Below are 24,151 nucleotides of genomic sequence, written 5' to 3'. Positions count from 1 at the left end.
TATATATTCAAAATTTTAATTCGAATTATATTATGTTTCAATTTTTTAATGATGTTTCTGACCGAATTTCGACTAAAAATCATATTTATATACATATACATAGCTTATAATTTTAAGAAAGATTAATTAGAAGTCGTCCGTTATATACGTTTTTATAAACAGATGGAAGCACAGACTTAATTATATATACGGAGGTCACTTTGGCTGATTATACTCGACGGTATATAGGAGTTATCTTACAATAGCGCAGTGCCGTTCATTCGACGGTCAGACGCGGAGACTTGAAGTTGAGTAGTGTGACGGAATTAAGTTGATTTAATTGAGTTTTAACGAGTTTAGTGAGTGTTGTGTTTTTTTAAGTTCAGTTGTAATAGGTGAGTTTTTTAATTTTAAATTTAATTTTCCAATTTTTTTTTTTTTTTAATTTCAATGTGCTTTCATAGGCAAAGGTGTAAATTTTTAAGGTATAAAAATTTAAACGTTATAGTTACTAAATAAAAGAATTATTAGAAATATCTAATATTAGACTTAAAATAATTTGATGTAATATATTAATCCGTATTGAGGGTACATATAAAAACTTAACCCTGAAAATTGCGTAACCAAAATATTTGTTATTAATAATTTTAAAATGTATGCGAATAAGTTTAAGCTGATTGGGATGTTGCGTAAGGCGGAGTTTCGGGTAGAAAGGACCGAACGTGTGACAGTATTAAATATTTTTTTTTGTTTTATAAAATAACAAAATATTTTGGTCACGTCAATAATATAGATTAAATTTAAAGCGCTTGCTTATCTACTTATAAAATAATATTATATATTAAAACCTTCTCCGAAACGCACTGCATCGTTTGATATAAGTTTAATGTATGTATATGATTTTAGTAGTTGTTTTAGTTTTATAATTTCAATTTTATAATATTGAGTGCTTAAATATATACATATTTATGTTTCAGTTAGATAATGATAAAGTTACCTAAATTAGTTTAGACATTGAGCGATTGTCAGTAACAGTTGCTTGATTAAAAATATATAAAGGTAATAAAAAAAAAATAGTCTTTTTTTAAAAGTATTACGAACTTCGTATATTTTGTCAATATTATTTCAAAGTAAAAGTAGATTTTTTCTTTATTATGACTTCTTCAAAGCATATTGATGAAGATATATTTTTATTGATTATAATTAATTTATTGTTTTGAGAACTATTCGATCCGTCGTTTGAGTGTTCGTTTATGACTCACGTCTTGTATTTATATGGTGTAAAGTATTGTTTACACTTCATAAACATTGGAATGCAGATATTTCTATATCTATATTTTTCTCGATCTTTCATCTTTTAAGTCTAAATAATGATATAATATAACAGAAAGATAATTTCACATTTCATAAAAAACAAACAATGTTTTCTATTTTGAAAATAATTTATGAGCGTGTAGAATTATATTAGTTACAATACTATTAATAACATATATATTTTTTTAAATTAAACGAACAAACTTATACCGTCGCTGTCGCCCGGACTTCCTCAGCGATGGTTCCAAGGCAGGTCACTTTCTTGCGCAAACGCATGTTACAATATTTTGGACATGGATTAACAATACGTTAAGCCACCGCTTTATATGCCACTAACTTAACCATAGAACCTCAAGGTCACGTGTTTAATTATGAAAATAAGTACGTAACGAATTTCGTTAACGGTTCTTTTCGATGTAATAGACGTTCTTATTCTGTGTACCTGTAATATAAACGTTCGTTGCGAACAGTACTCGTAAAAGACTATTTGAATATCATTTGAATTGATTAAGTACTTAATCTTGTGAGATTAATAGTAATTATCATTTTAGTATTCATAGTTTACAATACAAAATGATTTATAAAGGATGATTTAATTGCTGGTTGTGCTTTATGTTTTTAATGAAATTTAACATATTTACATTGCATACATACATTAGCAGCCTGTAAAGTTCCCACTGCTGGGCTAAGGCTTCCTCTCCCTTTGAGGAGAAGGTTTGGAGCATATTCCACCACGCTGCTCCAATGCGGGTTGGTGGAATACACATGTGACAGAATTTGAAATTAGACACATGCAGGTTACGATGTTTCGCTTCACTGCTGAGCACGAGATGAATTATAAACACAAATTAAGCACATGAAAATTCAGTGGTGCCTACCTGGGTTTGAACCAGCAATCATCGGTTAAGATGCATGCGTTCTAACTATAAATAATACTATAATTAAATTATAATTATACGTATATATAGATTATTTACTCGACTTCCAGTCTTTCTTATGTTTTTTATTATAAAAATTTAAAATTATTGACGAATTCAAGCGCAACTCGTTTAATTAGCGTCTTATTTCTCTAATTACATGTTGTTGACAAATGTCTTGTAATTACGTTACACAGTTACGTAATATACAATTTAATTATCACAAATTCGAAAACGAAAAACGTCTTTGAACTTTAATCTTTTAAAAAAAGTACTAAATTTAAATTGAACAATTACTTCAATATATCTCCAGAACAGTTAGCTAGTCATTATCACTAGGTGGTAGGGCTTTGGTGGTAGGGCAAACCCGTCTGAGTAGGTACCACCCACTCATCAGATATTTTGCCGCCAAGCAGGAATACTTAGTATTATTGTGTTCCGGTTTGAAGGGAGATTGAGTCAGTGTAATTAGCACAAGGGACATAACATCTTAGTTCCCAAGGTTCGTGGCGCATTTCTGAATTAAGAGATGGTATATTTATTCTAACAGCGCCGTAGAAAACAGTAAACATAATGAATAAAGTTGTTATATTAAAAAACAAATTTTAATCTTTAAAAATGTAATTACGTTGTTAGAATATTATATCAATAGAATTATTTATGCAATTACATAAAGATAGCAATTAAATTTGCCGCTGTTCTGGAGATATATTGAAGTAATTGTTCAATTTGAATTTAGTACTTTTTTTAAAAGATTAAAGTTCAAAGACGTTTTTCGTTTTCGAATTTGTGATAATTAAATTGTATATTACGTAACTGTGTAACGTAATTAGAAGACATTTGTTCACTTAATTAGAGAAATAACACGCTAATTAAACGAGTTGCGCTTGAATTCGTCAATAATTTTAAATTTTTATAATAAAGAACATAAGAAATACTGGAAGTCGAGTAAATAATCTGTATATACGTACAATTATAATTTAATTATAGTATTATTTCTATATATATGAGAGCCGAGATGGCCCAGTGGTTAGGACGCGTGAATCTTAACCGATGGTTTCGGGTTCAAGCCCAGGCAGGCACCACTGAATTTTCATGTGCTTAATTTGTGTTTATAATTCATCTCGTGCTCGGCGGTGAAGGAAAACATCGTAAGGAAACCTGCATGTGTCTAATTTCAAATTCTGCCACATGTGTATTCCACCAATCCGCATTGGAGCAGGGTGGTGGAATATGCTTCAAACCTTCTCCTCAAAGGGAGACGAGGCCTTAGCTCAGCAGTGGGAAATTTACAGGGTGTAATGTAAAAATGTATTAAAATAAGATCTGTTACTCAATTTATTTGAAAGTAGTTGTCGTCCGCGGCTTCATTCGCGTTGTATCGGTTGGTTGTTTGGTCTTGTCTCATTTTGTCTGTCCTTGGGATTCCCTCTTCCTTTATACCAAGATTAAGAAAAATCGGGTCAATCTGGTCGTGAAAGTTTAAAGCGAAAAAGATAGACATACAGCGGGAGTTCGTTTCGTATTTATAATATTAGTGTAAACTAGAAAAGTTACAAATGACAAACAGACGGATATAAATTATTTGGACACTGTTAGTATTAGCCAATATTTACGAACTGCCTCGCACAATCCGTCTGGAAATAACCTTTGACTTGGGATACTTTAAGAAAAGAGTCTTATTTTTTAAAAGCCAACGCACCTGCAAATCCTGCAAAGCTTTATCCATATTCCGTAGTTACCTTCCATCAGATGAGCCTCCAGCGCGTTTGCCACGTATGCCATAAAAAAATTACACAAATACTAGCTGAACTTGCGGCTTTACCCACGCGACATTTATAAAACACAAACTTTCAACCCCCGTTGTAACCCCTTGGGGGTGGAGTTTCGTAAAATCCGTTCTTAGTTCATGTCTACATCCTATAAGGAACCTACCTGCCAAATTTCAACTTTGTAGGTATTATCGTTTTTGAGATATCTCGATTAATCAGTGAGTGGTATTTCGCTTTTAAATATATATATGTTTATGTCATAAATATATACATTTGGAACCAGTATGTTATATCTCGGTGTGACAATATAATTACACTTTTAACGTTCGGTTTTTCCTCTTGCTTAAACGTTTCGTACCGTTCCATGAGTTAACGAGAAAGTAAAACCGTGACCCCCGGTCAAGAACGAATGGGGGTCCGTGCAATAGACTACGCTTTAATGATAGGTAACTCTAACATTTATATACGTACGTACTGTAGCGAAAATATAGTACTTTAGTAACAATCGGACTGGACTTTAAAAAAAAAAAATTGAAAAATACTCAATCTAAAAATACAAAATCTGACGACCTCCGTGGTCGGGTAGTGTGTACACCGGTTTTCATGGGTACGCCACTCCGAGGTCCCGGGTTCGATTCCGGACGAGCCGATGTAGAAAAAGTTAATTAGTTTTCTATGTTGTCTTGGGTCTGGGTGTTTGTGGTACCGTCGTTACTTCTGATTTTCCATAACACAAGTGCTTTAGCTACTTACATTGGGATCAGAGTAATGTATGTGATGTTGTCCAATATTTATTTAATATTTATACTCGAAATTTTAACTTTTAACTGGGGCTTTGTGCCCGTCTAAGAGCGTTTACACATTATTAACCAATCCGATGACGGTGACGGAAGACGATAGACACCATCTGCTATTTTCAAATATTTCAGACAAAATCGTTCCAATCCAGCCATTTGCTCCTTAGTTTGCAGACCTGTCCTGCAAGCTATGGAGCAAATGGCCGGCTAAGCAAATAGTCTGCTATGATGACCTGCGTGCTGGTAGGCCATCATAGCAGACCATAATAGAAAACTTTATTTACTGTGGCTATTATATTTGAGACGCAAAGAAGCAAGTATTGGAAACTTCCCATTGTGAAATCTAGAAATTCAGAGCCTCACATAAATATGTATAAGTTTAAAAATGTATCACAGTAAGAAATGACCTAATTTACTTATTATATAGCTTAGCAGGGTGAAGGGGGCACCTTCCATTGGCAGACTTGTATTCTTACTTAAGAATAATATATGGTGACCACAGAGTAATATTGAATTAAATACAGAGACTGGGTTTTTATACAAAGATGTTGGACGGTTAAATGATCACAAAATTTTAAAACCAATAATTAATTAAAATTTTTTTTTTTTTTCTGCTGACCTTCCTTTAGAATGAATCACACTTTGATGGTGGGTGTGTCTGTACATGAGTTAATCATTTCGTAATATTACTGCGAAATCGTTATACCTTGACCATAAACTCCTGAAATGTTTTTATAGAATGAATATTATAAAAAAATGCTTTAAAAAATTCAAAATTTTAATTTTTTAAGTAATTTAGATATCTCGCTGATCTTGTTTGCCTAGAGATCACCCCGATTTGATAAGGAATGATACAACGCTGCATCGAAAATATTTCCTCACGTATTTTTCTTCATCTCCAAGCACGAGATAAATTATAAACACAAATTAAGCACTATAAATTCCGCGATGTTTAATAAACTCAATATTCAACTTTTGTAACAATCTCGACTCTTTTAAATATAAATATAATAGTATCGGTTCAATTTAATTGTATATTAAATAACAAAGCGCCGCAGACATGCTAAATATATCATCACAATATGTGAACTAACCTTAACATATAGAATGAATGAATGAAATATACTTTATTGTACACCACAAACAAAACGAAACACACAGAAATAAAAGTAAAACAAAATTAGTAAAATAAAAATTAAAAATTAAAAAAACGTAAAAACTAAAAAGTGTTGTACAATGGGCGGACTTATGGCTAATTAGCCATCTCTTCCAGACAACCCAATCTGAGAGAGAATTTTTAAAACCAACGTCGTAGGCGGTGCGGTCATAAACTTACATACAAATATTTACACATAGGTGAATGAAGTCAAGTACTTTTTAGTTTTTTGAAATCTTTACAACTTTAAATCAAATTAAATCAAAATATCTTTATTGTACACCAGTAAACACATAGTTTAGTCACGTTTAAGAAAGATGCACAAGAGGCGGCCTTATCGCTAAAACAGCGATTCCTTCCAGGCAACCTTAAGGTAGAGGAATGAAACAGATATAGAAAGAGGTAGGGCTGTACATAGCAGATATAAACTTAATATATAACATAACATAACATTACAGTGAAATACAAATGAGGTAGAAGAAAACGAATATGAAGATAACTTCTAGATTATACTATTTAGAATTTTCGCTCTTAGCGGGGGAGATGTAATGAAATGACATTTCATTATCCCAAATTTGCTGCGCTCCGCGCGTTTTTAATCTGTAACTGAACGTCAGTTTGCCGCGCATTTGATGGTTGAATGACAGAATGACAGATAATGTTTAGATTATTTTGAGCTTTGATTTTGTAAGAAAATAAAGAGATTTAATAGAGGAGGCGATATTAGTGAACTTTAAATGTCGTTTCTTTGTATTTTCAGGTAATATAAAAGTATAATTGTAATAGTTTAATGATAATTGTTATGATATTGTGAAGGCGTGTTAAATAAAACAAAACTTTGTATTTTCAGGGAAACAATTTGTGGTTTATTTTGAGCATCCTCAATAACCTATCTTATATATATTTAAAATAAAATGATGTACAGTATCTGATATCTAACATGTATTCGTTTATACGTTTGTATCTTATCAGATATAAATTATATATAAAATTAAACTAAAATTCTCGCGAAAATATACAACTTTAACGTACATAGTAGTTACTTTAAAGCGTCAGTGTTGTAATAATATAAGTGGTCACCACCGACCATAGACGAGGGCGCTGTAATATTAACCACTCCTTTCATTGCCAATGCGCCACCAACCTTGGGAACTAAGATGTTATGTCCCTTGTGCCTGTAGTTATACTGGCTCATTCACCCTTCAAATCGGAACGCAACAATACTGAGTACTGCTATATGGCCGTAGAAAATCTGTTGAGTGGGCATTACCTACCCAAAAGGGCTCGCACAAAGCACCAAGCCACTATAATAAACATATCTCGTACTGTTTAGGCTTTCGTAAGAAACGAATTCGCTCGACCGTTTTCTGAACTTATTACGTTTTAAAATTGCACTCTATGAAGATCCCTATTTTAATAGGATAGTATAACCTTTTATTTTTAATGAGATATAAGCTCCATGTGTTCATTGGTACAATAAATGACATATACTACCTAAAAAATCTCCCCGTCACACGCAGACGATAACAGAAGACGATCCAGAAACTTCCTTTTGTCGCTTTTATTTGCAATCACCCCCTAAAGTTTTGAGCAAATCTGTTCAGTGAGCTGTCATGCGGAGCTTCCCATTGGAGGTACAACTCATCTGTTGCTCAGAGCTACTGCCGGTCTTCTAGCTCTAAGATATGACGTTTTAGTCGTCTCACATGACTCATGAATAGTTGGGGAGCGAGTTCGTTAGGGACGGATTACCCGATCCAGAAACTACCCTCAAATTAAACTTTACAACTCTCTGAACTTCAAAATATAGATAAAATATATTACTTCCGAAAAAAACATAAATTATCTGCTACATAATATATAGTTATTTACTATATTATCATAACAAACATACGTATGTTTGATGTCCATCTATAAACACAAGCAGACGTGAGTGGACAGTTAATAAACGACTAAATAAATTCCAAGCATCATATGTAACCGACAACAACGGGTGTATTCTATGGCGGCTTCAAATCATAAAGTCCGCTATTCACTGTACTCTTTACGGAGTGGTATTATGTGAAGTACAATGATGGCAATGTTAGTTGTATTTATAAATACTATTATTATTAAACGACAGTATCATAATGCGCTATTATTAAGTTTAGGAATCAGTTGAGAATATTTTACAAAATGGCGGATATTGATCCTTGGTATGTTTATGTGAATTTATTTGTAAATTATCTGTAACTTCCTATTTTGTTTGGTAACAGTATCGGTTGGTTTCATTCACTATTCCGATAGTTTACTTATATTGAAGACTACGTACGAATTTGAATTAAACAAAAACGTTATTATTCAGTCCGCAGATTTAAATAAAACTTATTAATTCTGTACTAGGCAGCTTTTGTGTTATCAAGTCGTTGGAGCACGCGCGAGGGCTGCGCGCGTTACTGGATAGTATTTGGACATTGCAGCGTGAATTTGTTATTATTTAATTTGGTTATATGACGTCACAAATTATAACATTTGTTTACACAAACGTTCAGATCGTTTCCACACAATAAATAAATAGTTCGATCATTTTGAAGACGCACATAATTCGGATGTGATCGGTTCTACGAATTTTACCAATGCAACAACTGAGTTGTGTCGTACTATCCAACCTATGATACTTGCGTTTACATAACTTATATTTTAAATGATCAATTGCTTCATAATTTATTTAGCGTAAAATGTTGCATAATCTCGCCTCTCCTTCAATCCTATGCAATCAGACAGTGACCGCAATATAAATCCTTTAGCTCTACCGACACCCATGTTGATATAGATACGTGTATTGACTGCTGGAAGTTTGTTATACCAATGAATATTGAGTACAATAGGCACCGAGCATGTTCACAGCGATTACGCGTAAAATTTAAAAGAAAATTGTGCAAAATAGTTCCCAGAACTCGTGTTACATAAATAATGGTCATGACATACATCGCTTGACGCAACTGCTTTTTAATCCATTCATCAAACTATAACCTTCAGAATAGCTTAACATTAAATAATTTGATTGCATCCTATTAATTTAAAGAAAAAGGTTACAGTTTGCAACATGGACGTATTTTTCGCCACTAAAGAACGAAAGATTAAATCAAAATATGCTTCACTAGCTGAAAGTGCGGGTATACACGCGCGAAATTTATAAAACAAACTTCCTACCCCCGTTTTAGGGGATGGTGTTTCGTAAAATCCGTTCTTAGCGGACGTCTACACCCTATAAGGTCTACCTGCCAAATTTCAAGTTTGTAAGTATTATAGTTTCTGAGATTTCGTGATTAATCAGTGAGTGGTATTTAGCTTTTATATAAGTATATAGATTTAAATAGGCTCATAAAATGTCTTTACTTGTGGTTGAGTTTTGTGCAAGCCTACCTACCGACAAACAACGTTAGGTATTGTTGTGTTACGGTTTGAAGGTCGAGGTAGCCAACGTAACTACTAACTACAAGGGACGTAACATCCTAACCCCCAATGTTGGTGACGTATTGGCGTTGTAAGGATTGTAGAACATTTCTTACAGAGATAAAGAGTAACTACTGACTTTCTTGCCGGTTCTTCTCGGTAGAATCTGCATTCCGAACCGGTGGTAGCTTCACTTAATATAGTTTGTTAAATGACGATTCAAAAGTGCTTGTAAAAGCCTACTTGAATAAAGTATATTTATTTTGATTTTTGATTTTGTGTCTGTGCCTTAGCGGCCTGCAGGGACAAAGAGAGACATATTATGTAATTGTATGTAACTTGAATGAAGTATATCTTAATTTTTGTGCGCCTATGTAACAGTGACCGCATGCGGCCCAGACGCCGGTCCGCCTACGTCTATCATAAAAAGTATCCCAATAGAATCGTCATATTCAATTTAAGACTACCATTCAGAATGTAAATTACATCGAGATGAGCCGAAAACAAATTCCACCTCGTAAAATGACGATTCAAAAGTTCTTATAAGAGCGAATGTTGATTTTGTAGTGTGTTAGTAAAAAACCAGGTAAGTGCGATTCGGACTCGCGCACTGAGGGTTCCGTACCACTAGATAGATATACAAATAGTTTCTGTAACAATATTTGTTTATCCTATACTTGAGCTACAAGATATTCTTGCTAAATTTCATGATTCAAGGGCAACCGGAAGTAGGTTTTGATTCCTTTTGTGATTTAATGAGAAATGAGACGTAAAAAGATCACATATTTTGATTAAGTAAACGTAGGTTTGGTTTTGTTCACAGCTTGTTATAGCGGTTCCTATTTCCTATAGAAGTACGGAACCCTAAAAAATACAAAATCAACATACTTTACTTAGTTACCTCTTTATATATACGTCATATGTTTTAGTACATGAAGTAATTTATTCAATACAACATCGCCGGCGTGGATTTCCGTTTTTGTCATAAATCTTAAAATAATCAAGCACTTAGGTAGTACGGGGCCCCCCTTACCCTTCTTTAAGTACCTAATATATATTTTTTTATATTTTATACGATGTTTTTTTTATACTACGAAGATATACCATCATTCTATTTAAATAAAGAAATATTTGGCTTCAATAATTTCGTTATCCCAATTTTGGACACCACCCTATTCGGGGACTCTAGGCAATTGCTCTGCCTAATGGATAATCCGACCCTAAGCAGTAATTAAAAAAATGTTTTTATTTTATTTTATTAATAATATGCCGTTTTCAAGATTACCCCCGATAACCCGATAGACAGAGATAAAAAAATTGTTTATTTTCGCTTTGGCAACTAAAATAAATTGAAACCCGGCAGTTATTTTCAAAATCACAAACAGACACCCCTATTTTATTTATATGCGTAGATCACAGTACATTAAGCTATTTTCTGAATATCCGGTTATTGGTAATTCGACGTATTCCCTTTAGGTGATAGGGGTGACTATTTGCGATAATTCTAACCCCCATAAGCATTATGCAAAAGTGAACCATTTTTGAGTTATCACGTTTTTTAGATTTTTTCAAAATAAGTCAAAATTGCAACTTCAAAAATTTATTAAAAAAAAAGTTTCGATTAAAATCTACTTTTGTCTTCTGATTTATAAAAACGATTAAACACTGGATATTTTTCAATACTTAAACAATAATTATCGGTCCAAATTTAAAATGCGAGACGGAAAACGATATTATTTCAATATTTATTTTATTTTTTTCCCTCAAATATGCCTGAAAAACAATAAAAATCATTATGAAACTTGTTCTGCAGATTATTTTTAAAACATAATCGTTTAATTAGCTTTCCGAAAATATATAAAAACTAGGAATTTATTTCAAAGCAACCGAAATAAAATGATCAGAAAGGACGCTGGTGGAAATTCGTATTCGAACATGACCGAATTCGTACTAAAGGTCGCTCTTTAAAATTCCCACAAAATTGATTTAAAATAATAACCAATGTAAAAAAACTTACTTATTTACTTAACTTACTTACTTAATACAAATTTAAAATAAAATTTAGATACATAAACAGTTCAGTAGCTAAGTTACAATTAAGATATTTTGTATTATCATTTTAATCTTGTGCACATTATTTACGAAGAGGATGCTGAAAGAAGAGTTGCTTTCTGTAGATTCATGCTTAATGAGGATTTAAAAGATGCATCTTTTTTGAAAAAATCCTCTGCACCGACGAATTCAAATTTGATCAAGATGAACTACCACAATAAACATTATTGGAGTGAAAAAAGCAATCTAAATACTGCAGCTTACGAAGATTTTTTGGCAAAAAAAATGTTTGGCCTCCTCGAAGACGTACCTTTGGCTACTAGGCAAAATATGATATACCAGCAAGACGGATATCCTGCACATTTTGGTATAAATGCTAGGCGATGGCTCGATAGCCATTTTCCTAATCGTTGGATAGCCCGGACGGAGTCCGAACTTAACGCCGGTTGATTTCTATATTTGGGGCACATTAAATCCCTAGTTTACGACGCCTGTGTCATCAGTCTTAGCCGTGGCCGGCGAGCAAGCTCAAGCCGGCCCCGTTGCCCAGGGTACGCTACGAGGAGGCGACTGACATGCACCCCAAACCTACAATACTTACCTAACCTAACCTACGCTTAAGCAATCGTTTCCGCCATTAGACTACCTAAAATCTCTCTCCTCGTGTATTCTAAAAGAAATCGCATCAGATTAATTCCGTAACGTTTTAAAATATTCTATAAATGATGTAACTTTAAATTAATTAGTAGAGCGAGTTTTACAAGAACGTCGGTTTTTGTGTTTTTACTATAAACTTAGTTATAAAATGTATTAAATTATATAATTTATAATAAGCATTAGCAATCAAATGCGTAGGATTTTGAATTTTAATTTTTACTATAATTCGAGGAAAACATTGACATTGGAATGCGGATTTTATTGATAAACTCATTTTAGAAAAAAAAAGTTATCGTTGTGAAGTATTTTTCTGTGTTAATAGAATAGCTCTAAAAAATTAGGTTTTCGATAAACGTACCGGAATCACAATCGCTCAGGTGCAGAATTCTGATGATCTCACCTGACCAATGAAACAATTTTAATATAACCTCACCTAGGATGCAAGACCTCCGGGTTTGTACACCCCAGCACCGATTTTTCTCTCGCTAGGTTAACTTGTATACATTTCTCCCACATGAAGTGAGGGGGTATGTACTCACCGGTGCACGGGTCAACCGGTGGTACCCTCTCTGTCTCTTCAAGCCCTGACTTGTTAAATTTAATCTTACTTGAACCTTAAACGACAGTCATACAAAGAGCAATGTCAATTAGAAAAAAATATATATTATATGTATTACTCGTCCAAACAATCACCACTGAATGTTTTGAGCCCACTTTTTGTGGATATAACAATTTTTGTGGATACTTAATGATGAAAACATCGTTAGTTAGGTATTAAAAAGTATAATTTTATGTTTTTCCTTTGAGATCAAGATCGTTTTATACCAATTTTTATCAAATACGCTTCTGTGGGTTGGTCGTGAAAGCGTAACAGACAGATAGACAGACAGAGCTACTTTCGTATTTATAATTATATTTAATTGCGTATTTAGCATAGATTGTTGTTAAATACGTCTGTCCGAGGCGGAGGCGTAGCGGAGGCCAAAGACGTGTGACATTACGTCAGGAAAAAATCGGGCCTCTGTCCACTCTCAGCGTGGTTCATATTCATAATTTATTTAATAACACACAATTATATATAAATATATAACTTTTTGTTAGCATAAATCGTTTTCAAAATTAAATAAAATGAATTAAAAAAAAACAATATTATATTTCTTGTTTCGATTAACAGTAATTTCAGAAAAAAAGAAACGTTTATGTTCTGTGTTTACACACACGTTTGTAGTTAATTTATCAAATAACTGATCACTAAAAGCCACTATTTAATAAATGTTTGGTGTATGACATCATTGCCCTATAATAGCTACCCCATTAGACCGAGCATTAGCGAACTGAACGTGGTATTCCCTTACACTAACCAAAGCACGTCAGTTATGACGTCACTGCATTGATATTAAGACGAATGAAATTGAAAATGGAGTTCATAGACCTGGTATTCTCTGAGAATAAACTCGAAATTTACTACATCAGATAGTGCTGTACGATATTGATTTTAATAGTCATACATTTAAAGTAGCTATTACAATACTAAAGTAAAACAGCGTATCACAAATAATTGTATAAACGTGCCAATACTGTGGAACTTGAGATTAGCTTCAATCCGTCTACATATATTAATTTAAAAAAAAAACCTCTAGGCCATATAATAGAATCGCAATATATATTTACAAGTAACTAAAATTTTGTAAATTCACAGGTGCTTGCGTGAGTTTGAACCCGAAATCAAAAATCAAAATCAAAATATACTTTATTCAAGTAGGCATTTACAAGCACTTTCGAATAGTCATTTAACAAACTATATTAAGTAAAGTTACCACCGGTTCGGAATGTAGATTCTACCGAGAACCGGCGAGAAACTCAGTAGTTACTCTTTTTCAACATCTAAAAATACAGTTATTTTAGTTAAATACAATTATATATGTGGTTTTGTGTTATGATGTCACAAAACCATATTGGCTCGGCTACCTTAGTATCCTATACGTCAAATCAATCGACGCTGGAAATCCGTTTCATAATTGATGTCATATGACGTGTTTACTTAACGGAAAAAAACGTTACCGAGCCATTATCGTAATCTTTTGTATTCTTCCGGTCGATCGCACGTAATAAAGAGATATATCTCTTTAACATATGTATATTGTGTTGTGATGGTTGTAATATTCAAGGTTAGTTGACTGCACACCTTGGGAATGAAATGATCGCCTCCAGGCTGCTTCAAATAACTAAAATATAATTATCATTGTACATGGAAAATGGTTAAAAAAAAAATGAAAAAATATATATATATCCCGCTGAGTTTCTTTCGCCGGTTCTTCTCAGGTCCGAGGTGCTAAATTCCGAACCGGTGGTAGATTTTTGACAATCAATAAGCAAGTGTAAACACTTCTATATTGAATAAAGATTTTTGACTTTGACTTTGACTTTGACTTTGAACTACAGGCACTAGACATAACATCTGATTACCAAGTTTGGTGGCATTAACGATGTGAATTGTAAGAGATGGTTGTTTATTGGTTAATATGGTCCGAAGTTGGGTAGGTACTCCGTGTTATTTGGGAAATGGATTGTAACGGCTTAAGAGATCGTCGTGCATTTTGCCACGTCACGGCGTTGATCTCCCCGAGGAGTACAAATAGATATTTCATATGAATTTTAAATATCTTAGTTTAATATACCATATATTAAATAAACGGGCCGACTTTGTCTTCTAAGTGAATCGATATCGCAATGTTTCGTTCTATTTTGCTACACCCTGTACAAGACAGCTTGATATTTTGCTACACCCTGTACAAGACAGCTTGATCTTTTTGACAGATGTAAATTTTTATGTTCGACATAACTTTGCAATGACGGACATATTATTTTCTTAATTTAATGATTTTAAAAATTAGAAAAATATTTAAAAAAAGTACATACAACACAAAAGTTCCAAAAGATTCAAGCGTTATCCGAAAATTTTAAGACTTTTTCTATTATATATTATTGCTTCAAAGTAAAATAGAACCACTGAAAATAATAGACGCTTGTACAATGGAAGGTAGGGACGCCAATGACAGGCAGTAACTGCTACAAATATCGATTACAAAAATCCTTATTAAAGATTATTGTTAAGTTATTGTTACGAACAGGGGTCCTTTTGGTTGGGATCTCTTTGGCTAGTGGTTGGGGTCTCTTTAGCTATTTTTAGAAAAAATAAGTTGAAAAAAAAAATTGAATTCTGATTTCTCATCACTAGCCCTTCTGTCAAAAAGATCAAGCTAACTTGAACGGGCTATAGTGGCAAAGAGTTGACCACTATTTTTTCAACGCGTCATCTTCTTTGTCAGTTTTTGTCTTTGACAGACATATAAAAAAATCAAAGGGCATCTTGCCGAAAGTAATAAATTGACAGCTTATCAGAATCGAATCTAAACAGAATTCTTGCCGTGTGCCGATTCCAGTTGCGGTTGGGTCTGGATCGAAATAAAATCGGGAACATATCTTTACCATTATAAGTTAGTAAAATGGACCAAATGTACTATATTAATAAAAAAATCTTTCGAATATTTCAATAGTAGGTAATACGTATGGCGCAACAAAGACATTATATGAAGATTAATAACACACATCGGTGAAAGTTAATAAAATATCACAAGTGACATAAAAACTCAAATGTCAAATGACGTTTTGAAATCAAAAGGTTTCGATGTAAGCTGTAAAAGTTTAATGATAAACTTCCTCTATATACGGAAGGTACGTTTACGTACACCTTATTGAACGTCATTAAAAACTAGTGTGTGGGCGATTTCGCTATCGTGTGAGGCATGTATTGGGTATTCCTTGTTTTATTTCCGTATGCCTCACAACGTGTATAGAAAATATAGATTGAATAATTCAGACGTAAAAGCGTAACAAACAAATAAAGTCAATTATAATATTAGGATTTCGATTGGCGCCAATCACGAAACGTCATTAATCAATAAATGTTTTTTTTTCTCAATATTTTAATCGTAATGTTAGTGTTTAATTGGATGCTTTCGAAAGTAGAATCTACTTAGAAGAACCGACAAGGAATTGAGCAACTTTTTTTTTAAATAAAATCAATCAAATGAATAACTAAATTCATGCTCAACTTTTTTTTTTATTAAGTAATACCTTTGCCTTTGATGTTTTTTTTTTCGTAACACGATATCAAAGATAGTCTGTATTTACCTACTTAAATAGCAATTTAATTGGTATTGGTATTTATTTTAGTAGATATATTTGATTTTAATGATCGTAGGTAAAACTTATGTAAAATATAAAATTAACCAAAAGAAAAACAAAACCTAGGCTATTGACATTGACAAAACGAATGAATGAATTTAAAAACGTTCCATTTTCAAATATAATTATTACTTTTATTATTTACCTTCATCTAAAATCATTTAATATTTAAATAAAAGGTACGTATTTGTCAGTTGAATTAACATATTAAAGTATAATCTTCACATACGACAAAAGACTTGAATATTTATATGTAAATTAAATATCTATAAATAATTATTGGATAAATCATGGATGCGTAGAGCGACGACAAGAATACAATATTTAAAGTATAAACTCCAAGAATGAATTAATTACATCAAAACTTTAGATTTAATAATAAGTACAGTTCCGTAATCGATTACTTATAAAATTACTTATAAAAGCCTACTCGAATATATTTTTTTGACAGATTAATTGTAATTATTAGTATTTAAATATTTGCAATGCGTAATCAGCTGTTTTAATTCAATCAGCCGGTGTTGCCAGGCATTTATATAAGACAGTTTTATTTTTGTGTCGTTATTTAATTTCGCTTTATCTATAGTAATGTGATTATGTTAAAATTAATTTCGTATCTCAGTCGTGCAACGACAACCGCCGCCACATGCCATATTGATCATTGTCGTTTGTCACATTCTGATAATTGACGCTCGTGTTCTACGGTGTGAAGCGAGTTTCTTGTTACAGAATACTTCCACTGTGCTGTTTCAATGTAGACCCATCTGAATTTTATTGTTAAGTTTTTATTTAAAGCAAGCACAGACGGACAGATAATTAAATACTGGTGCGTAAAAACATATATTACATGTTAAAGTTTGGAAATCTTGATGCAAGCTCGTAGGTAGGTAGGAACTCATCAAATATTCCACCGCAAAATATCAATACGAAATATTGTTGTTTCGATTTGAAGGGCGAGTGAGCCAGTGTAAATACAGGTACCATTGACATCTTAGCTCCCAAGATTGGTGGCGCATAGATGAAGATTGATTACCTAGTATTTCTTGCAGTACCAAAATCTATGGGTAGAGTTGACTATCAGATTTGCCGGTCCACCTACCTAGACTTGAAAATGACAGACATGTCCTTTTTTTTTTTTATTATTATTTATTATGTTTATGGCTTCTGTCAATAGGTTGACAATTCTGCCAGTGTCAGGGTTGAAAAATACACGTGGTTGCTTAAACCAGCACTTTTTCGTCCTGCCAAATAGCCAGTAGCATGATCTAAAACAAATAGGACATCACAATATATTAACACAAACACCAACTAAGATATAAAATAATAAAACTACCTAAGACATGTCCTTTGTCGCCGATATTTTTGACATTACAAAAGTTGTCAACTTTACTCAGAAGGTTGACATATATTTTTTTTTTATCGTGTTCTATATTTGAATATTGTTACACGCATTCTTTTGTAGTATTTAAGAACTATAAGGAAATCGGAGCAATTGTTAAGTAAACTGTGGGAAAATAACAGTTTTATGTCGTGGGATACTAAATTAACCAACTTTAAACTAAAGAGGATATGAATTTACGTGATTACTAGTTAAAGGAATATCGTTAATTCAAACCCGAGTAAGTAACACTGATGATGTTTTATTTGTGTAGTTATATATTTTTTGTACGATATTGGTAGACAGGTGCACCATCTGATGGTATGTGGTCACCACCGCCGATAGACATTGGTAATATAAGAAATATTAACCTTGGGAACTAAGATGCTATGACAATCGTACCTGTAATAACTCACTCGTCCTTTAAACCGGAACACAAATAATACTAAGTATTTCTGCTTGACGGCAGAATATCAACGAATATCTTGAAGTTTTCTGGGGCTGTTACGGTTAGAGCATAGCACCTGTTGCTATCAAATATTTGTTGCGGATTGATAACTGTTGCACTCGATAAATCAGTATTGTGGAGTATTATACTGAATAGGTCCAAAATACTTATTTAAAATTTTTTTATTTGATATCAGTCCGCAACAAATATTTGTTAGCAACAGTTGTTATGCTCTAACCGTAATAACTCCACTGGAAGTCTGTACAATCCCGTGCCCTGGAAACCTTGTAAATCCATTGGTGAAACTGAACTCTTTCCCATCGTATCGATTTTGCTGTCCCATAGGATTATGAGAGTTTGACGACCTCCGTCGTCGGGTAGTGTGTACACCGGTTTTCATGGGTACCCCATTCCGAGGTCCCGGGTTCGAAGCCCGGCCGAGTCGATGTCAAAAAAAATCATTAGTTTTCTATGTTGTCTTGGATTTGGGTGTTTGTGGTACCGTCGGTACAAAATAGAGTGTGGTCCTGTGCTTGCACACACATACCTCCGTAGGTGGCTAATCTCGCTAGAGACTTACCGCTATGGCAAAATGGATCAGGACTTAACAAAAATATAATTTCGTGAAATATAGACAGTTTAATTATAAGATTTTATATACATATCGGAACACACGTATACATATAAAAAAATATCTGCTGACATCTGTTTGTATATGATAATATATTTCCTCCAAGGGCGATAGTCTCTAACACGCGCTTAACATACATAATATATTTTATCCAACTACGTTGAAGTCGAGGAGGATACTGTATTTAACGTCTAGTTAGCAACTAGAGCGTAAACTTTACCAATTTTTATCGTAATTTACGCATATTTTTTAAACTTGTTACTTTGTTAACGTATTATATATTCAAAATCATAATATACTTTATTCGGTTATGGTCTTTTGAGAACTTTAAATCGTTATACATTTTTACATTACATCAACAGCCTGTATATTTCCCACTGCTGGGCTAAGGCCTCTTCTCCCTTTGAGTAGAAGGTTTGGGGAATATTCTACCACGCTGCTCTAATGCGGGTTGGTGGAATACACATGTGGCAGAATTTCGTTGAAATTAGGCACATGCAGGTTTCCTAAAGATGTTTTCCTCCACCGCCGAGCACGTGATGAATTATAAACACTAATTAAGCACATGAAAATTAAGTGGTACTCGCCTGGGTTCGAACCCGTAATCAACGGTTAAGATGCACGCGTTCAAACCACTGGGCCATCTCGGCTCTTTTTAAATCGTCATTTTGATTAAATTAAAATCAAAGCTACCACCGGTTCCGGAATGTATGAACCGTGAACCGACAAGAAACTCAGTAGTTACTGTTTTCATAAAATCAGTTACATAGATAATTGAATACAATAATTGATTTTATTACTGCTCTTACGCAGCCTCGAGGAACAAGTCGTGATGATAGTAAGGGTCCTGATAGACCGCCATTGGTTGCCTGGGGACGAGGACGGGCCCTTGTGTGGGACGCTACAGGCGTTGACACGCTGGCCCCGTCTCATATCCGAGAAACAATATTCCGATTTCGCTGCGGAAAAAGCTAAAACGATCCCTTTAAATCGGTCTTCTGTGTTTTTAAAATTTACGTTGAACATCGTCTTATTTACTGCTTAAACATACCATGTACTCACTACAATGGAAATTAAAATTTAATATAAGTCGCCATGATGTTAAATGAATGTTTATTCATGCGACGACAAGACAAATGTATAAAATATGCAAAGTAGGTAAAATGACGGCATGTGTACAATTAAAAAACAAAAAAAACAATTTTTTTCATTATCTGTTGCAATGGAGTCGAATGAAAAAGTATAATGTCATCGCCTTTTACACTATGTTAGTATATTAAATATAGTCTACAATGTTCCTTAATATACAGAGTATCTGTCGGAAAAGTGATCATTGAAATTTTACGCGTAAATCTCACCTATCCAATTGTGCACAATTCGACCATAATCGGCGTAGTTTTTTGCAGCCACTGCACCCTGGATTAAGACCTACTTTCCAGCTATATAATATAAGTAGAAATTAGTTCTAAAATATTATTACTGACATAGTATTACAAACATAGAAAAGGGGTAGAAAAAAAAAGTACAAATTAAACACGATGAATAGTTTTTTTTAAAATTTTAGACTGCATAAGGAAAATGATATAAAGCCAATCAAATTACTTCTTTTATGTCCATATTACGACTATTTTGGAGTAAAACCTTATAGATTTTATGAAAATCTTAACAAACACGCACATCTACTTCACAAGCTAAGATATCCGTGTTTTGTTTTGTTGAACTCAGCGCTAGATTTCCAATAGAATAAACTGTCCACCTGCCCCGGCTTCGCATGGGAAGAATAAACCTCCACAAAACATTTAATCGCAATACAATAACTATTTCAGACAATTTACTCTAAACCTTATGTTTTAGTTTTGAGTCGCTCGGTCCATTGCGGAAAATTCGTTGGGTAGTTTTTTAGTTTATCGCGTTCAGGCGAGATTTTTATATTTCTCATAGGCCGGCAAAGGCACCTGCAAGCCCCCAGGTCCATGGGTGGTGGTAGTCACTTTCCATCAGATGAGCCTCCTGCCGTTGCGTTGTAAAATATTTGATCCATAAAAAAAAATGTTACGTCACGGTACGCTTGTTAAACATCGAAATTGATGTAAATATTTTTTAATTAAAAAAACTTTTTTTTTAGTAAATCAAATTGATGAAACCAAGTTTCGTTTTTTTTTCTAATGTTAGGACCTTTGTAATAGATACAGGCCTTGATCACGCAAATGAGAGTGAGTCGCTTACGCCTTACGACAGTTATGGTATACAACTCACCCCCAGTGGGGTTATTACGATTAGAGCATGGCAACTGTTGCTATCAAATATTTGTTGCGGATTCAGATCACACCACTACAAAGCCCGTCAAATTCATCAAATTTTTATACAGTGTCATAACTTTATTTTACGTTACATTTACAAAAATATTAATAGCTAAAATTAATTATTCAAATAATTTACTTACATGGCAACACAGGTAAATTTAGCTAAAAAAAGTAACCTAAACGACTAATGAATTACGCAATAACGAAACAGATTCCATTCTAAAGTGTCAACTATGATTAATAACGAACAAATAATTCTTATTTTGAAATTATTGAATACACTTCTGTTACTTTATATATAAACTAGTTTTCGCCTGTAGCTTCGCTCGCATTTTAGGTTAGGTTAGGTTAGGTATTATTCACACCGGCCTCTGTAGGCGCCGCAGGGACTAGGAGGGTTCTCAGTATCCCGGGAATCCCGACCGTCAAGGCGTCATTGTAGCATGCGAAAGCAATCCCGTGGCGCCCGCCGAAAAAACGGAGGATACCGCTGGTTTTTTAGTAGGTATTCCGATGTATCGGGACGCACTCGGCATCCTGGGCGAGTCCCATATACCCCCCCTCCCCCTAATCCACGTGGGCGAAACGAGTACCGTGTTTTTTCAGCGAGACCCAAAATATATAAGATATTTTTAACACAATATCTTTATAAATAGTAGCCTATTTGTTATCCTGATGTATAAGCTATATAATTGTAAAGTTTCATTAAAATCCATTCAGTAGTTTTTGCGTGATAGTCACAAACACACAGACATACAAACTTTCGCCTTTATGATATTAGTAAGGCTATAAATACATTTATATTTCTTGTGTAAATTAACTCTGTTCTGTATCAGGTATGATTATGAGGTGTGTTAATTGGTTTACTAAGTTTATCTATTGAAGTCATCATCTTTATAAAGCGAGTAACTCATAAAACGTGCGGCAAATATTATTAACACATTAAGCATTAAGAGCCGAGATGGCCCAGTGGTTAGAACGCGTGCATCTTAACCGATGATTTCGGGTTCAAACCCAGGCAGGCACCACTGAATTTTCATATGCTTAATTTGTGTTTATAATTCATCTCGTGCTCGGCGGTGAAGGAAAACATCGTGAGGAAACCTGCATGTGTCTAATTTCACCGAAATTCTGCCACATGTGTATTCCACCAACCCGCATTGGAGTAGCGTGGTGGAATATGCTCCATACCTTCTCCTCAACGGGAGAGGAGGCCTTAGCCCAGCAGTGGGAAATTTACAGGCTGATTATGTTATTTGCACTAAGCACGTATTCGTTATTCAATATTTAGTTTTTTTTTTTAATTTATTTTTACACTGACTTGCATCCGTACTTTTTTGAGTTTCCTTTTTGGATATCTACAAATGTTTATATATCAATTAAAGATTTTTTGTATCAATTATAGTTTTTATTAATTTTCTTCGATCAACGCCTCTGTTAATTTTGTTTTTTTATGGAATTGGTTGGCGGGTCATATGGGCCACCTGATGGTAAGTGGTCACCACCGCTCATAGACAAAGGCGCTGTAAGAAAAATTAACCATTCCTTACATCACCTATGCGCCGCCAACCTTGGGAACTAAGATGTTATGTCCCTTGTGCCTGTGATTACACTGGCTCACTCACCCTTCGAGCCGGAACACAACAATACAGAGTAATGTTATTTGCCGGTAGAATAAAATGTCTAAAATATAATAACATAATATAATCTCAAAAAAAATGTCTATACTATGTCTGACCTATAAACTAAAATATTATGAATATATCAATCGGTTAAGTGGTTACAGAAGTTGTAATATACCATAATATTATTCAAACCCAAATTTGTAGAAGCGTGGGCCCTCCGAAAGAGTTGTTTAATCTTTAAATGTTTGTATAAATAACTTTAATTATCTGTAAAAATATTAAAATACGAATAATATCATGTCATATGACGTATTTTCTATAACCTAAGTATTACATTTTGCAAACATATTTTTATGTTTAAATAATGTGGTGTGGTCAATTTAATTTAACTTTATAACGATTCTATTCCGATACAAGTTCAATTGAATCGCAACCGTATCGTTGTGTTTGTGGAATAGGAAAACAATAAAGTGATAATTATTATGATTTGTTAGTTGAATTTACTTAAGCTTAAGTTTTTGACATTTTAAAATACGGGAATACCTTTTGGATTACTTACAAGCTTCAGTGACATGAAGTATAAAAATAAAACAAGGTAGAAATACTTGACAGATCTTTTTGGACTGTTTGGCTAACTACTTTCGCTTCAATATCTATTTTTTTTTAAACTATTATCTGTGATAGAATTTAAATAAGCAAAGTAAGTCTGTTTTCGTAACTATTCAATAATGATGTATAATGTGACAATTTAGTGTCAATGTCATAAGTTTAGTGGCCAATTAGCTCGAATGTATTCCTAAATTATTAAAAAAAAACTTAATTTAAACTTTTAGAACGTAACTTTTTTATAAACGTATATATATTGATATACATCGCGCTCGCTTGTATTTTTAAGCAACATGATTGTAAAAGTGTACAAAAAAATGCCAAGGTCTATTAACAAATTTCTCGGATACATAACCTATAAACATAGTAAAATTGACCTTCGGTGTATGTTACTGAATGATTTAAGCAGTATTTTTTAGATACCTGTTATATTATAGCACGTTATTTTATTTTTAAATTAAGTTCACAAAATGCACATTATCTTTTACAGCGCCATCTTTTGGCTATTAGTACAGATAATAATATAAACAATTTTTAATTAATCACAATCTTGTTTAAAATCGTTTATAAATAATAAAGGATGTACTTAACAAATAAAATATTTTATTTCAGATACAAATCACAAAATGGCGCCATCAATAGGCGTGTCAGAATTCTACGCTGGGAAGACAATCTTCATAACAGGAGCTACGGGTTTTATGGGAAAAGTTCTTATAGAAAAACTTTTAAGATGCTGTCCGGATTTAAAAAGGATTTATTTACTAATGCGACCGAAACGAGGACAAAATACCAAAGAACGACTTGACGACTTCATAAATTGCCAAGTAAATATA

General features: G+C 33.3%; 1 protein-coding gene across 1 annotated transcript in view; it reads left to right on the top strand.

Annotated features, from left to right (window-relative positions):
• Positions 1–264: 264 nt before the first annotated feature.
• LOC113391719 (putative fatty acyl-CoA reductase CG5065) overlaps positions 265–24,151 on the top strand; it is a 31,735-nt gene continuing 7,848 nt past the window's right edge. The window contains exons 1-2 of the mRNA XM_026627778.2: positions 265–374; positions 23,931–24,142. Of these exons, the coding sequence (XP_026483563.2) occupies positions 23,945–24,142 (198 nt within the window). The 5' untranslated portion in view covers positions 265–374; positions 23,931–23,944. The remainder of the gene's footprint in view (positions 375–23,930; positions 24,143–24,151) is intronic.

Source organism: Vanessa tameamea, chromosome 30 (genome assembly GCF_037043105.1).
Source record: "Vanessa tameamea isolate UH-Manoa-2023 chromosome 30, ilVanTame1 primary haplotype, whole genome shotgun sequence".
NCBI lineage: Eukaryota > Metazoa > Arthropoda > Insecta > Lepidoptera > Nymphalidae > Vanessa > Vanessa tameamea.
The sequence above is the reverse complement of the archived record's forward strand: the minus strand, read 5'-3'. Positions and strand labels throughout refer to the sequence as shown.